At 34.7% G+C, this 17578-nt stretch overlaps 1 protein-coding gene across 23 annotated transcripts in view; it reads left to right on the forward strand.

Annotated features, from left to right (window-relative positions):
- LOC125682171 (dynamin-1-like) overlaps positions 1–17578 on the forward strand; it is a 44683-nt gene that overhangs the window by 13565 nt on the left and 13540 nt on the right. For 8 of the 23 annotated variants that reach the window (XM_048922580.2, XM_056155138.1, XM_056155136.1 and 5 more), the window contains 12 exons: positions 1384–1533; positions 1909–2112; positions 3833–3931; positions 4524–4632; positions 6687–6881; positions 7057–7192; positions 7520–7587; positions 7770–7908; positions 9551–9708; positions 11456–11504; positions 14635–14748; positions 16976–17088. In XM_048922580.2, coding sequence (XP_048778537.1) covers positions 1384–1533; positions 1909–2112; positions 3833–3931; positions 4524–4632; positions 6687–6881; positions 7057–7192; positions 7520–7587; positions 7770–7908; positions 9551–9708; positions 11456–11504; positions 14635–14748; positions 16976–17088 — 1534 coding nt within the window. Of the gene's footprint in view, positions 1–1383; positions 1534–1908; positions 2113–3832; positions 3932–4523; positions 4633–6686; positions 6882–7056; positions 7193–7519; positions 7588–7769; positions 7909–9550; positions 9709–11351; positions 11398–11455; positions 11505–14634; positions 14749–16190; positions 16301–16975; positions 17089–17578 lie in introns of all 23 variants that reach the window. The other 15 variants (XM_048922581.2, XM_056155139.1, XM_056155131.1 and 12 more) reach the window with 5 other exon arrangements.

Below are 17578 nucleotides of genomic sequence, written 5' to 3' on the forward strand. Positions count from 1 at the left end.
TACGATATAACCAGGGCTCGAAATTAGCGAGAAATACTCGCAAAATGCGAGTACATTTGAAAAATAGCGAGTAAAAATAGTGGACACTCGAAAATCTTAGCGAGTGATGATTTACAAACTATGATCGTATCGTATCCGTTTTATACGGTGATGCACTGTTCGATTTTCTTAAACTTGCACTCTGAATCTAACAAACGCTTACATCAGCGACCGATTTCAACAACCGTTTCTATCCGGATTTTTCTTTCATGATTTTTTAAGAAACTCAGAGTCAAACAAATGCTTTAGAGGTCGGACATCGCATATCGACATGTGCCACGAGTGCTGTTCACCTATAGGGGTGATTAAATTGAATTCCAAGTATGAGGTTTTTGTTATTCATTTATTTAAAAAAAAATATCGAAGTCCATGTTTTACCAAGTCTTCCGGTAGTTATTTTTATCAGAATCATGAGAATGTCCTATCTAAATTTATTGTCATATTGAGGTCGGGTTGTAATGATGACACGAGTGCATTGCTCACCGCGTAGACGATTATCAAAAAAGTTCATAGGACTTGTGATCGTGCTGCTTATAAAACCACGAGTCCGTTATTCGCTTTAAAAAATCACTAGTGACAACCCTGATGTGGCATGAAATTCGAAGACTGGATCTAGACCCGCGGTAGACAAGTTGTGGATTAGAGGTGCGATAATCAAGAGACCTATACATTGCACCATATGACTTATGTAACTTAGTGTCTTGTCCAAACGATGCCTGTTGACCCACTAGGCTCAGTAATGATGGGGAAAATCATTTTAAAAACATGTAAAAAAAAAAAAAAAAAAGAGCACTGCTTCATTATTTTTATTTTAGCTTGTAGGTTTTCATTTTAGCCTGTGGATTTTTTACCCACAGGCTAAAATTAGCCTGTGGTAGAAAAAGTTAATTTCGACCCCTGTATAACCTTGTATTATTATTTATAATCATATTGTGAACATATGCAGTATAATCTTGTATTATTATTTATAATCATATTGTGAACATATGCAGTATATCCTTGTATTATTATTTATAATCATATTGTGAACATATGCAGTATAATCTTGTATTATTATTTATAATCATATTGTGAACATATACGGTATAACCTTGTATTATTATTTATAATCATATTGTGAATATATACAGTATAACATGCTTATAACAAACACACTTATAACGGATTCATGCTTATTGTAAAGTTAATTTAGTAATATTTATTTCCCTATGAAGGGAACACTAAAAAATGATGTAAAGGAAAACAAAAGGTTTGGGTCACTTGTAGTAAATGAATGATTGCAATGCATTGAATTATTATTATTATTGATTTATATCTTGTTTTTGTTTTTTTTTTTGTCTTCAGAATATGCAGAATTTCTTCACAAGAAAGGGTGTATTATGACGGACTTTCTTGATGTTCGTAAAGAAATTGAGAGTGAAACAGACAGAGTAACAGGACACAATAAAGGAATCTCCAATATCCCAATCAACCTCAGGGTCTACTCTCCTCATGGTGGGTACTGAAAGGAAATCTTGTACTTTATATACTATTCTAATGCAAGAAAGTCCTAAAAACACCAGTTTTATTTGTTTACGAATGACGTGTAAACAGTTTGTATTATGATGTTTTCATTTAGATTTAGATTTTTTTTATTAGAGATGCAATTTTAAAATACAGTTGAACTTTGATGTCTCGATCACCGTTATCTTGAATACTAAGGATATGTCAAAGTGAATTGGAAGTCCCAACTACATTTTCTTTATCCTCAATATAACAAACCCTTTGATATCTCAAAGTTTTTTCTTGGCCCCATCGAGTTCAAGATAGCAAGGTTTGACTGTATGACCTTTGCTGTAGCCAGACCTTGTATCTTGTTGTTATTTATAGTGCTGAACTTGACCCTGATTGATCTGCCGGGTATGACCCGTGTTGCTATTGGTGATCAGCCTCAAGACATCGAGATGCAGATAAGGGCTATGCTTATGGAGTTCATCACTAAGGAGAGCTGTCTGATTCTGGCAGTGTCTCCTGCCAACACAGATTTAGCCAACTCTGATGCTCTAAAAATAGCAAAGGAAGTAGACCCCCAAGGTATGATAGGCTTATGCTTACTTTACAGTTTTTATACGCCCATCTAAGATGGGACATTTTGCTGTATGACAGTCATGTCTTTCTGTTAGCTTTCTTTTGTTTGGTTCATATCTTAGGCATTACTCTGAGACCTAGAATCATCAAACTTTGTCAGCTGATACACCTAGTAGAAGGTGTATCACACTTTAAGGCTACACAGTGATCTTTTATTAAAATGATATAACCAGATAGGACAAAACACTATCTGGTCATAACTGGATAGTTATTTGGCAAAGAATCATCGAACTTGGACAGTTAATGCATCTTAGGTTGAAGATATGCCACACTCTTCATAAGGTCATTGTGACCTTCAATAAAGATGATGTGGCCATATATGATATAACCCTTTATGGGGTCCTAGAATCAACAAACTTTGTTGATCAGTGCATCTCTAGAGAAATGTGAATTCCAGCTTAAAATCATGTCATTAAAAGTTAGAAATTATTAATTATCAAGAAAATACTGTTTTAAGGGAGATAATCCCTGCAAATGTAAGAGTAATGTAGAAAACTTTTTAAAAAATAATTTACATCAATAAATACACATTTTTTCCCCATGGTATATAGCTTTATAACAATTAATAATTATTTTGTTTCTATTTATAGTGACATAAATAATTGCAATGCAAAGACTTAACATGTACATCAAATAACAGATACAGTAATTCCATTTGTCTCATAGGAATAATTATCTAAGTCGTGGTGTTTCAAGGAGTTTAGCTGGACATACAAAAATAAATTTGATAAGAGCCAAACTGCATCTGTCTAGTTAATTAATGAGAATAATGTAAGAAGGCTGTTGAAATGATTTGCCACTCCCCGTTAAGGAGGAATAACACACCAGAAAAATCTGATAGGGATGAAAAGTAGAGGATATGTACAAAAATATTTTGAAATTAAAATTTTTTAGCTTCGTTAAGTCAAAAAATGCAGTTAGATAGAAAGAAATTTGAAACGAATTTAAAACCCCTTCTAGACTCAAACCCGCGATCTACAGCTCAGCAGTCAACACATTAACAGACTGAGCTAAATAGCAAGGTAAATTTAAAAGGAATATACAAATATTGCTGATATTTTCATTTGTGTTTTAAAAGGAAGTCGGCCATTGTGATGACTTAGTATATATTCTTAAGTAATTTATACCATGTGAAAGAAATTATCTAAATACATGTAATAAATTTGAAAATGGTTTGAAATATCATTTATGGAGTTACTTGAGCAATTCGAGAGAAATTTTGAGAGGTCAATTACACTGGACATCTAGGGACACTACAGGGAATAAAACTAAATTTTGGAGATCCCCAAGTCTCCTTTGGTAATAATTATAAGTGTTAAATGATAGTATAAATTTTCACTGTAAGGAATCATATTTTCAGTCAGATTATTTTGTAGTATGAAATCAGGCCGTAAAACAAATAGGTGAAATCCTTGTGCCAAGGTTGACTTGATTTTTTTCCATGGACACTGCTGACGGGTATATCGTGGTGGTGTACTTTATTTCTAGATATTTTGATTCAACTGCTACCAGATTGTCTGTTATGCAATAAATTTTCAGATGTATAAATGTATCTGCTATAATTTGTAGTGTATTCTGCAGTAACTAATGCCAGACAGTAACTTGCTGGGTATTCCTTCATTCTGTGTACAGAAGTTTGTTTGATGGCTTGATTACATAATTGTAGGAATCCGGACCATTGGCGTGATAACCAAACTGGATCTTATGGACAAAGGAACAGATGCTAGAGAAATTTTGGAGAATAAGACTTTACCTTTACGGCGAGGTATCATATTTTTTGTCTGGAAGAGAATTTCAGCATTATATACAGTAAAACATGGTTATAGTGAACTGCCAGGGCCAGCAAAGAACTGTTCATTTTAACGAAACTTCATTATACAGTAAAACATGGTTATAGTGAACTGCCAGGGCCAGCAAAGAACAGTTCATTTTAACCAAACTTCATTATACAGTAAAACATGGTTATAATGAACTTCCAGGGCCAGCAAAAAGCAGTTCATTTTAACCAAACTGTTATATTCAATTAAAGGTTTTTTTATTTTCCTCTCTTAGGGGGAATGAATATCATTTCACAATAAGCGTGAATTCATGTTCATTATAAGCATGTTTATCAAGAGATTTTGAATATGAAATGAATAAGAATTATGAAAACTTCCACTAGATTAAAAGTCACTTGATCAAATCCTCAGAAGCCTGATAGTGTAATGGTATGCTAATTGAGTAACACCAGGTAGTATTAGAGTTGTATGTTTCTATCGGAAGCCAGTTCACCCCATGAGTTTTTCTATTAACCTTACACTTGTAACTATCCATAGGTATCTGCATGTAAAAAGTTTATATGCTCATTAATTAAACAGGCTATGTTGGGGTTGTAAACAGAAGTCAACAAGACATTGATGGAAGAAAAGACATTCGACAGGCCCTGGCCGGAGAACGCAAATTTTTCCTCAGTCACCCCTCATATAGGTAGTGTAGATTTTCTAAGTGTCAGTTTATTTTGAGAATATCAATTCTGTGGATATATTCTGTTTGAATTTACATGGTTTGTGATGTTCATATGTAAATGGATATCTACTACTTCAACTATAAGATTATTATTAGTTTTTGTTAAGGTATAGTTCTTGTTGTTTTCATGGTTTCGACATGCCCACAAATTTAAATTATCCATGAACAAAAGAAACTTAATTATGAAAAAGAAAACAACTCCACACATTTTAAATTCCCCACAAACATGCTTATTTTTTTCATCGATTTCATGAAAATTTTACAGCAGGAAATCAAAACTACAGTAGACAGGTAGCTTACTTGATTCTAGCGATCCGACACACTCCGGTTCTAGCGATCCGGCACACTCCGGTTCTAGTGATCGGCACACTCCGGTTCTAGCGATCCAGCACACTCCGGTTCTAGTGATCCGGCACACTCCGGTTCTAGCAATCCAGCACACTCCGGTTCTAGTGATCTGGCACACTCCGGTTCCAGCGATCCGGCACACGCCGGTTCTAGTGATCCGGCACACTCCGGTTCTAGTGATCCGACACACTCCGGTTCTAGCGATCCGGTACACTCCGGTTCTAGCGATCCAGCACACTCCGGTTCTAGCGATCCGGCACACTCCGGTTCTAGCGATCCGGCACACTCCGGTTCTAGTAGGGCTGTGCGGTGCACCGAAAATTTCGGTGCACCGCGATTCATACCATGCGATTCGATGCACCGATTACAAATTCCGGATTTCGGTTCGGTTCGGTTTAGATTTTACTTACACCAAAACAACAAATATGGCGTCCGAGTGATGTTGAAAACATGTGGATTTTTATGCAACAGAGATTTAAATCACTACTGTGTTGAGAGTTAGCATTTTCACCACTCATATACCAACAGAATATGGTCCGTAAGATCATTGCAGTTTATCTTTACATGACATAAAGCATTTCTGTCAGTGGTGGAATGAAATCAACATCGTAGGTAATGAAACAGATTTGACAGTTAATATGAGAGAAGTAAATCAATAAAGGAGAGATTTTCAAAGACTCTCAATTGATAGAATTATTGAATTTTTGCATATCAATGAAAGCAATATCATATACATTTTAGATTCACTATAGATTTGTTTAATAATCCAAAACTTATGTAGCACATTGATATAACAAATTTTGATAGACTGTCAGTGTTTTCTTTTTTCTATCAAAGTTATAAAATGTCATTATGAATAGATATGATGTTTACAAATGACGACATATAGTTATATAACTTGAATAAAATCAAATCAAATATGCTACTCATTAAAATTGTTAATTTTTGTGGTGTCATTAGATAAATTGGACCTAACATGAACCGAATCGAAAATAACCGAACCGTACTGTTCTGAATCGAAACCGAACCGAATCGAGCTAACCCTGAATCGTCCCAGCTCTAGGTTCTAGTGATCCGGCACACTCCGGTTCTAGCGATCTGACACACTCCGGTTCTAGCGATCCGGCACACTCCGGTTCTAGCGATCCGGCACACTCCAGTTAATTGGCAATGACCGGTGACACACTTGATTGTGAGCCAGAATTGTGCACACATCCCACCGGGTAAGCTGATTGAGCCGGAAAATTTTGATAGGCAAAGGAGGCTTCAAGCTGGTGTCCTTGAAGACAGTAGTAACAATTGTAGCTTATTCTAAGACAGAATATTTTTAATCTATGTACACTGGTGAAATAAACTTGATTTGTAAATGTCTTGCTTATTTCTTTGCCTCATAATGTTTATACAATAGGTCAACATTTTCATTACTGTACTGTAGCCGGGTCACTTGATTTTAAGCGCGTTGCCGGGTATACCCGGCTTAGATCGATGTGGCCGGATTTTATCAGAATCAAGTATGCTAAGGGGGTAGTAATCACATGACGGTGTATATATATCACTCTCACATAACAATGTATATATTACTCTCACATGACGGTCATATGATGATGTATATATTGCTCTCACACTATCTGTTCAGTTCTATGGCACTATTTGATTATATTCCACAGACACATGGCTGACAGAATGGGTACACCATATTTACAAAGAGTCCTGAATCAGCAGCTGACCAATCACATTCGAGACGTTTTACCGACCCTGAGGAATAAGCTTCAGTCTCAGCTTCTCACAATGGAGAAAGATGTTCAGGAATTCAAAAACTACAAACCTGATGATCCCTCCCGAAAAACAAAGGCATTGATGCAGTGAGTAGCCTGAAGTATCAAAGTTTCATTTCTAATCATTTTGAAAATCTTTGATATCTGATTAAAGAAGACCAGTGAAATTGGAAGTTTTTTTTTTTTTAAATTTATAATAATTAATTATGATTAGATAAAAGAAAGTTGTGCAAAAACTAAATTGGTATCATGATAATTTCAGAATGATTCAACAGTTTAATGTTGATTTTGAAAAGAGTATAGAAGGTTCCGGAACCGAGATAAACACTCAGGAGCTCTCAGGGGGAGCGAAGATTAACAGGATATTTCACGAACGTTTTCCGTTTGAATTGGTTAAGGTATGTCTGGTAAAGCATTGCATTTGTTCTATTCGTAATCAGATGTTTCTTCCTTGTAGTTAAGACCTTGCATATCGGTTGACTTCATGGCTGTGGGTGGTGTTCATTATGTGGGAATGCATGTTTTGATGTCTTCCTTTGCTGTAGAGAAATTTAATAACTAGTTCAAAAGCGTTACATTTTCGCTTAGGCAGATAATATATGGAAAATCCAAGAAACTTTAAAATTAGTTTTCATGTTCAATTTTCATACACAGATGAAAATTGTAGGTCATGTGTACATGAAGAAGAAATTGGTCACGGTGTAATGTATTTTATCTGTTTGTAGATTGAATTTGATGAACGTGAACTCAGAAAAGAAATCAGTATTGCCATTAGGAATATCCGTGCGATCCGGTTTGTATTTTCCACTTTTCAGAAGAGTAACACAGATGCACATTTTACTTTAATAATAGATTTTGAATTTAATGGCAACATTCAAAAATGGAAAGGGAAAAAAAGATTCTTTTATGAACATTACTTTAAGCTATGGTGAAAATTATATTTCCATGAGTATGCAATATATTCTTATTTTGTAGAACTGGTCTGTTTACCCCAGATATGGCATTTGAAGCTATTGTTAAGGAGTATGTGAAAAAACTGAAACAGCCTTCCCTGAAGGCAGTGGACATGGTAGTCAACGAGTTAACCAATGTTGTACATAAGTGCACCGATAAGGTAACGCAGCCAAAGTACAGAAGAAATGCTAGCTGTCAAAGAGGGCAGGATATTGTCAGATAATGTTTTCAAAATTTTGTATACATTGTACTGCAGTAGAATATTGCAACATGGGATTCTCTATTAGAAAAAGAATCAATGAATGAAAGAATACATTGACTGGTTTTTATACGCCTTTAGACGGGACGTACTATAGTACAGCGATGTCTGTACGTTTGTTTTTATACGCCTTTAGACGGGACGGACGATAGTACAGCGATGTCTGTACGTTTGTTTTTATACGCCTTTAGACGGGACGTACTATAGTACAGCGATGTCTGTATGTTTGTTTTTATACGCCTTTAGACGGGACGTACTATAGTACAGCGATGTCTGTATGTTTGTTCTTATACACCTTTAGATGGGACGTACTATAGTACAGTGATGTCTGTACGTTTGTTTTTATACGCCTTTCTTTAGATGGGACATACTATAGTACAGCGATGTCTGTATGGTTTTTTTTATACGTCTTTCTTTGGACAGGACGTACTATAGTACAGCGATGTCTGTACATTTGTGTGTTCATTTGGGTTTTTCTCTTTATTTTCATTCCTCTGTTGCATATCAAGCTGAAACTTGCTGTGTACAAATGTAGCTTCTTTGTGGGTCACTCTAGATCATGTTACAATTTTGACCCATTTCGACCTCCTTTGCAGGAGCTTCACGACTTTATTTGAAATTTAATGTAATTTTGAGGGTACATGATTTGTCCGTCTGACTCCTCACAGGTTTTAAGTGAAGACCTTCTTATTACAGAGTGTTTGTATAGGTATTGAAAATGTGCATTTTGGCAAGGATTTTGATTTTCTTCTATTTTTTAGGAAATAGGTTGTCGAACTAGTCAAGTTTTAGGAAATGCTTTGTATCACAGAGTGCTTGGTTTGTGCATTTAACTCCTCTCACGGTTTTTAAGCTAAAACCTTTGTAAACAATTTAAAGTTTTCAAGGATTTGGTTCCCAATAACTTTCTAATTTTCTCTGATGTTTGAAAAAATTACAGGTTGTTGAATTTAGTCAATTTTGAGGAAACATTTTACACACAGAGTCCTTGGTTTGTCTATTTACCCTTTGTCACAGTGTTTAGTTAGACCTTTTATTGATCCAATGCAAAGAAAGTATGTCACAGTTTGAAGATGACTGATAGTCAAGTTCTACAACTCATGGCTTAAGAAAAACATCCTACATATGCTTGTGGTGGGCATATTATGTACCATTTCCTGTACTATTGTTAGAATGATTATTTATTGATTGAAAAATAATTCAATGTAATCTGACATTGGGAAGGGGAAATTATTAAGAACAGCATTTTTTTCCTTGTATTTTAAAGTTCAGCACAAAAATTATAAAATTTCATATATTAAAATACTAATAATGTTTTTAAAATGTTGGCCTTTTCATTGCCACTGCATTTTGAGGCTCTAATTATAGAAATGATGAAATTAAAAACAGAAGAAAAGAAAGATTTCAGTCATACTTATAAAGCAAATAATGATTACATACATGTAGGAGGATATGTTTACTAAATGGGATAATAACTGGGCCTTGATTTCACAGCCAATACAACAACCAGTGAATGAGGTCTTGAATCTGGGTATAATTTCAGATGAGCAGGTATCCACGACTACGAGACGAGACCGAGAGTATAGTAAATAATCGTATCCGGGAAAGAGAAATGGTTTCCAAGGAACAGCTAATGTTGCATGTGGAATTTGAGTTGGCCTACATTAACACTAACCATGAAGACTTCATTGGATTTGCCAAGTAAGGAGCCTAGCATGCAAGGAAGAACCACAAGTTCTTTATTTTCTGTAATAGTATTTCACAGATTTGAAGACCTAGTACTGTCTGTTTTTTGTAATGTGTGAATATTATCAAACCTTTTTCTCAGATAATACTGCACTAAGTTTCATCAAAATTAGTATGTAGCATCTATGGGGGAAGGCAAAAAAAAAAAGGATTTCATTGTCATGACCTTTGCTCCCCATGAAGGCTGAGGATGGGACGAAAACCTTAAAAAAAGAAATTTTTGTTCTAAAACATTGACCCGACAAACTTTGTGCTTGAAAGTCATGATCAGCGAGGATATCTCTGTTGACATTGGGAATTCAAGGCCCTAGTGTCAGGGGGTCTAGTAAGGAGGTTCTATGATTCAGGAAGTGAGAATGCATTTCCTTTAAAATCTTCATTAATCTTGAACATCAAACCACCAATTTGTATGCATATTGATAAGGAACATACAAGCCTCTGAATTGTGAAATACATGGCTCCCAGAGTCACGGGTCCAGGGTAGGGCTATTCATGACTCCCAGAGTCACGGGTCCAGGGTAGGGCTATATGAATTGTGAAATTCATTGCTCCCAGAGTCACGGGTCCAGGGTAGGGCTATATGAATTGTGAAATTCATGGCTCCCAGAGTCACGGGTCCAGGGTAGGGCTATATGGATTGTGAAATTCATGGCTCCCTTGATGACGGGTCCAGGGTAGGGCATTTGATTGTGCATTTATTCATCAAAAATTATCTTCTGTTCTAAACATCATTAACACAGTTTCTATTTTGAAATTCATGATCCCATATATTGTAGACATGCATGTTTATAAATGCATTGACCACTGAGGCAAGGGGGGGGGGAGGGCACAAATGGGAATTAAAGTTATATCTACAGTAGACAAGGGGTAGTAATCGCATGACAAAATATTCTCTCTGGAATATATCGAAAATTTTCTTTAAAATCATCAAAAACAGAAGGGTATGAAAGTTTAAACTGAAAAGTAAGCATGTTCATGTAGTTTAGATTCAAAAAAATTTTTTTATACCCAGGACCCCAAGGGTTAAGATGGGTTCACAAGAGGATTTTTAAGTTGAACATAGGAATATACAGAAACAATCTTTATGAATCTTCTCTTCAAGAACCACAGGAGTATAATACGTCAATTTGTCAAATATGCAAGCTTCCTCACGTAGTGTAGGGTCATGTTTGTTCAAACCATTAGACTCGTGGCCAAGGCAAGGCCACAAAATGGAGGGTTCAAAGTTTTCTATACAAATTTTTGAGGGTTCAAATTTTTCTTTAGGAATATTTTAGGGTTCAAAGTTTTTATAGGATTTTTCTAAGGATTCAGTTTTCTGAAGAAATTTTTTAGAGTTCAAAGTTTTCTATAGGAATATACTTCATTGAAAATCTTATAAAGAACAAGATGGGTACAATATGTCAGATTAATTTGCAAGTATCCCCATGTAGTGTAAAGTTTAGTTTGTTCACACCTTTACCAGTGAGGAGCTATGATGAGGGTTGTAAGTAGCAAAATGGAAATGCTCAGGTGAGCAATTTGACCCATGATTCTCTTGTTCTTTAATCTGCTGAAATGAATTTTAATTGCAAAGGTGAAGACCAATTTTTTTGTAGTGCTGATAGAGCCGAGCGCCAAGAAAGGAAAAAAGTGACCAATCAGGTACTTGTATGTGTAGTAGTAGTGGTTTTATCTAATGCACACTGCCTAATCATTTCAGTGCCCATAACAAAGCCGAAAATAAAGAGAGAAAAAAAGTCGGCAATCAGGTATTCTCTTTCATACCCTGCACTCTGTTTATTATACTCTGCAACACATTTTGTAAAACACTTGCTTTTCTGATGAAGTTGTGTTTATCAGTCCCCTGCCGGCAAAGCTGAATAAGAGTTTGCACTCTGTCTGTCTGTCCGTCCATCTGTAATTCCATCAGTCCGTCCATTCTTCTCTCTGTCTGTCACAACTTAGCTTTTGGGAGTTTTTATACTTTGATTTTGGAAGCTGAATTTTGGTACCTTGTACATGTCTGTGGTTTACCACTGCATGTTCAAGTCTTAGTTTTGTCACTGTTGAGAGATTTTTATAAGATTTATGGAACTTAGTGTGGAATGAGTTTTCCAGACTTTTCTTTACAATATGCTTCAACTTCAGAGTTGGAAATTTGATATGTGGTTGTCAAATGAGTAGGTACACATTAGGTTTCATTTTGTTAAAATTTGAATTATTTAGACTATAATTATAAAACTTAGTCATGTGGTTGAGTGAATTATTTTTATGTATTGTGTCTAATTCTCTGTATTTTGATCTATATAATTTAAGGCATATCAGTTTGTAATCAAGTTCATCTGGTTTGCCGCATCTATTCACAAGAGATCAAAATTATGATATTCTAAGTTTTGAAAAATGATATCTGCTCATTCCTCCAAAAGATATCCTATTATAGATTTTTCAATTTTTATTCAAACCTACAAGAGATCTGGACCTCACATGGTGACAGAAATGTAGGTTGATCATATTGAAGATGCTGGGTAGAAGAGAAAATGCGGAGCTTTATATGATTCATTGTTCAGAATACCGAAGGTGGAAGTTGTTCCTAATACAATAGAACTCGAGGCTGAGGATTCGAACGAAGAGTTGTTTGATGCAATGATAAAGATATCTTTGTTTGCAGATGATTGTGGACAGGTTTTGAACATGAAAATTAAAGAAAAATGCATAAAGTGATGCTATTAAAATTTCAAGGGACTGCATGCTGAAAATTATGCAAATGACTTGGCTTGGAGCCGGTAGGGGACATGTATTGCGATGCAATATTTACAGAATGATTAATGCTAGGACAACTTTGTATGAAATATATTGTGCACTTATCATTTTTATGCAGTTTCTTTCTGGACCAAGCTGCAATTTCTTTTGTGTATCATGATTGAATTGTAAGTGGGTTTTTTTTTTTTTAGTTTTTTCTTTTCTTTTTTTTTTTACAGTATTCTCAGGCAAGTGTTAAGGAGTTTTCTTTCTTTTAACAAATAGAGATGAACAACCTATTAGTTTTTCCACCGAGGCCATCTGAAAAATGATCTTGTTCTCATAAAGTTTAGTTCTAGAAGTAGGTTTTAGCAGATGTAACAGATTTTTGTATCTTGTCTTGAGAAATTACATTGTTTTGAGCTACTACTTCAAATTTTTTTCTATATGTTCAATTGTTATCTCCATTTTCTAGAATATTTGGCTCTAAATATGAAATTTGGAATATCAGTTATTGTTTTCATTATAAAGGCAATACAAGCATACCATTAATCAAGATTTTGTCAGTGTCGTCTTGGAACCAGAAAGTTTTTTGATGGCCTTGTAATGAATTTTGATCTATTTCCTTTTAAATTTCCTTCGATCTTGACCAAGCTGAGGTGACAATTCTGTGACAAGTTTAATGAATGAGCCAATACTTGATATTTTCTCCAGCATGAGCTGTTTTGAATGAACATTTTACAGGCTACTAATGTTTGGTCATTCATCTGAAACTGAAATCCAGGTCTGTTTGGGACACCAGTTCACTTTGTATGTTGTATGCTCTAGAATGTTATAGAAAATTTTAGCAACGTTTCAGGTGTGAATTTAAACATGTCCAATACAGAATGCATCTTAACAGGTCTTCATTAATGTCTTTATAAACAAATTGGAAATGTTACTGTAAACAATGATAGCATAAAACATGTCAATGATTTTATTATAACAGATACATTATATATATATATATATATATATATATATATATATATGTGTGTGTGTGTATATATATATATATATATATATATATATATATATATAAGCACTGAAAAGGCCACGACACTGTTGGTTATTTAAAACTCGAATTTTCGACGCAACCCGCGTCTTTATCAAGAGACATATATTACATAAACAAATAACACGCAAAAACGACAAATATCGATAAACTACATTGATGACAAGAGTGATACACTGTTGTACTGAGTGATAAAAATGGTGGTGGTTTCGTTGTAAAGCGTGTTTACTGACTATGGTTTAGAAAGTTTGTACCATGGTCGGGTCGGGATGAAAATAGAATTATTCTTGAAAATTACAGAAATCAGATAAATTTAGAGGGAAAACTTACAAAACAATGTGATTATGGAGTAAAATGTGCTTATATATATATATATATATATATATATATATATATATATATATTTATATAATGTGTATTATTATATCTGTATACATCTAATCCCGGGGGCCCTTGATGAGGATTATTAGGGGGTCTCTGCGGAGACTTCAACCCAAAATATAACATGTATTCTGGAAAATATTTTTGAGGTAAAAAAAAAATGTACTATATGCTAAAAACCATACCACATGAAATATATATTTGGTAAACATAATATAGTGATGTAATAATATGAAACTTACAGGTATGTCTTTAGATGTCTGGTTTAGAATCCCCATGTACACAGTACCTTTCCCTTGTGTGATATTGATGAATTACGAATACTGTAGATTCCCTATGTTCTGTGAATATCATTGTTATATTTTTAGTATTAATTTAGGGAAATTATCATTCTATATCAATCTGCAGGAAAGTAAAATCACAAATACTATACAGTACTTTGTAGGAGTGAAATGTATACACATGTATCATCTTTGCTGGCCAAGTGTCCCATTTGCTTACTCAAGCGAATCGAGCAAATTGTACGCTTGGCTACTGGCTAGTAACGATGATATACATTGTTAGATAGTGATGATGAATATTTTTATTTTGCGAGAGCTATTAGCATAAATGCTATTAGAGATTGCAAGCATGTAATAGGGAATTGACTTTTATGGAGAGATGGAGATACAAAGTATGGGATTGTATTGTTTTGCTCCTTCTGTAGATCTCTCTTGCTCTTCTAGGTGATAAGAAAGGGATATTTAACTCTCCACAATATCAGCTTCATGAAAGGCGGGTCGAAGGATTTCTGGTTTGTCCTGACGGCAGAGAACATTTCCTGGTACAAGGATGAAGAGGTAGGAGTTCTGGGCTATGTCTATATCTTAAGAGAGATGTATGGACATCGTTGTGTATGATTTAAAAAGTATGAAGATAATGCACACTTAAAGCTACATGTAACTTACTGCTGATGTTAATATCTGTTTAAATTTGTAAAGTTAAAGCTGGAGACAACTGATCTGTTACCATCGATTTATGTGTACTGTGTAGTTACAAATTTTATGATGTGATTTGGTTTGATTTTGAATATATCTTCTAATAAAGGGGTGAGATCAAAAGATCAATGTCTGATGAAAATCTAATACAACTTAAGGGGTGAGATCAAAAGATCGATGTCAGATGAAAATGTAATATCATTAGGATTTGGAGGAGGGGGTTAAACAGTTTCTGTCATCAATTAGCTATTTTGGGGAAATGAATTAATTTTTTATGTAAAATGAGATGTCCATTTTCACATGTGAATAAACTGTAGAAAAGGTATAAGGAGTGTTATTTGTACTTGATAATCGATTTGGATCAACATTTATCATATTTAGTTGGTTTTTAAAACAAAAAATGTTTAGGTGGGGAGGGGGTGTCTTGATGAAAAATTGTGTGAATTTGGTTTTTTGTTAGACATTGAACATTTAATCTTGCCCCTACAATTTATTTTAAACAATCACTTGTTAGCACTTTTCTGTGAACAAACAATTACACAATATACATTTACCATACCAAACAAACAATTATACCATATACATTTACTATTCCAAACAAACAATTATACAATACACATGTTCTACTCCAAACAAATAATTATACAATACACATGTTCTACTCCAAACAAATAATTATACAATACACATGTTCTACTCCAAACAAATAATTATACAATACACATGTTCTACTCCAAACAAATGTACCATCAGAATGCTTTTTGATCACCATTTTATTTCCTGGCAACATGAATGATGTTCCCTGTTCTCTGTATGCTGTTGAATTCCATCCAAATTCCATGCACTTGTAATCAATTACAATCACCATTTTGTATGAGAATGTATAAAGAATGTGCTTATAGAATTTTCCTCATAAAGTGTAACCATAGCAACTCACCTCCAACAGCATGTAACAGCAAGTTTAGTTTGTAGTTATTTATTTTTTTTGATAATTGATAACATAAACATGTATGGCTAATTAAAAACACATCAAGAATGTTAAGAGTTAACATTGCTTAAAGCCCCTGAGGGGAAAGTGGTCATGAGATTTTATGAAATATTGATATGAATAAGTGATCTTTGCATGTACTCTCCTACTTTTCCCAAGGCATTACCTGTTCACTATAACTTTACAACATCAAACAAAGTGATCTGCACCAGTGTGAGAGGTTACACATCTTTTAAGTCAATTACATTCAATATTTATTTCACAGTACATTCTTCAATGATTCATTTTGTCAAACATGAAGAATTTGAACTTGCAGGAGAAAGACAAGAAATTTATGTTGTCTTTGGAGAATCTAAGAGTGCGGGATATTGAAGCAGGAATACTGAACAAACGACCTTCATTTGCTTTGTTTTCAAGCGAAAATAGGTATTTACAGGGAGTGAATTCCTGTGGTTTATTATAAATAATCCTAATCACCAGGATGTTTACATTGTTGTGTGAGCTGTGTTCTCCGTCTGCATGATTTGACAGCATGAACATGTAGAGTAGACGAGATTTTAGTTTGTCTGTGTTATACGTCTATGCACTGTGGTTTTATTTTGAATTTTTACTCTCTAGTTTTACACTGTCATGGGTCACAAACAATGCTTATCAGAATTCAAATTAAAAAATATGAAGGACTCTTTTCAGCCTTAAAATTACGCATGATGTGCACATCTACAATTTGCATTCAGATGATAATTTTAAGGTGGGGGGGGGGGGGGGGGTCTACCAAATCCAAATTTGATTGTTTCTAATGAGCTTTGACATGTGAAGTGAATTTAGGGGAAGAAACCAGAGATTTATTTGAGAACTAATAACATTCTGCATGTAGGGGTGGATGTGTGAAGCACTTCCTGTTTGTGGGGCAGACTACTAGTGTAATTCAGAAGTCATTTCAACTTGTGAAGTGCCAATGCTGATTTAACCTTCTAAAATTACATCCAACCCATTTTCACACTCACTGCTTACCACTCCTGTGCATTGCAATTGGGCATACAGTGCATATTTGAAGCCCATTATTAAGTTTATGACTAACAAGGAAGACTGGCGTTGTTCTAGGAGAAAGAGAAGAAGTACGTCTTGACCTTGGACAGCCTTTTAGTTCGAGATATCCCAGACTCGGGCTTTGTGAATAAGAGAAAAGCGTTTGCATTGTTTCACCAAGAAAACAGGTTGGGTTGTTTGTTTTTATGACTATCCACACACAACATGGTAACCATAATCACTCAGTGCCCCAACACTAACCATTTTGTTGCTTTTCATGTTCCTAAGTATGTTATTTTTTGTGGAATAGAAATGGTGGAAATCGACTGTATCATTAAAAAAAATAAATAATCAAGCTAATAAGAAATACAAAACACGGTACTGCGAACAGGGAATGCTATACCCTTTCACTTGTTGTCATCTGTTATGAATCTTGTGCATTAGTTGTAATTAAGGGCTTCTAATGTGATCCTAACCCCAACATTTTCAAAGGAGGAAGTTACAGGGCACTTTATAGCGATGCATAAATGTTTGTGTATGTTTGTAACAGTCCTGACCTGTCTTACAGCCACACAGCCATGAGCTAACAAGATGATTGTACAATAGTTCAGTTTTTGATATTGCAATCTTTCCTGTAGGCATCCAGTGAAACTTTTGCCGCAGCATGGAGGATAACAC

The sequence above is a fragment of the Ostrea edulis genome, chromosome 2 (genome assembly GCF_947568905.1).
Source record: "Ostrea edulis chromosome 2, xbOstEdul1.1, whole genome shotgun sequence".
NCBI classification, from domain to species: domain Eukaryota; kingdom Metazoa; phylum Mollusca; class Bivalvia; order Ostreida; family Ostreidae; genus Ostrea; species Ostrea edulis.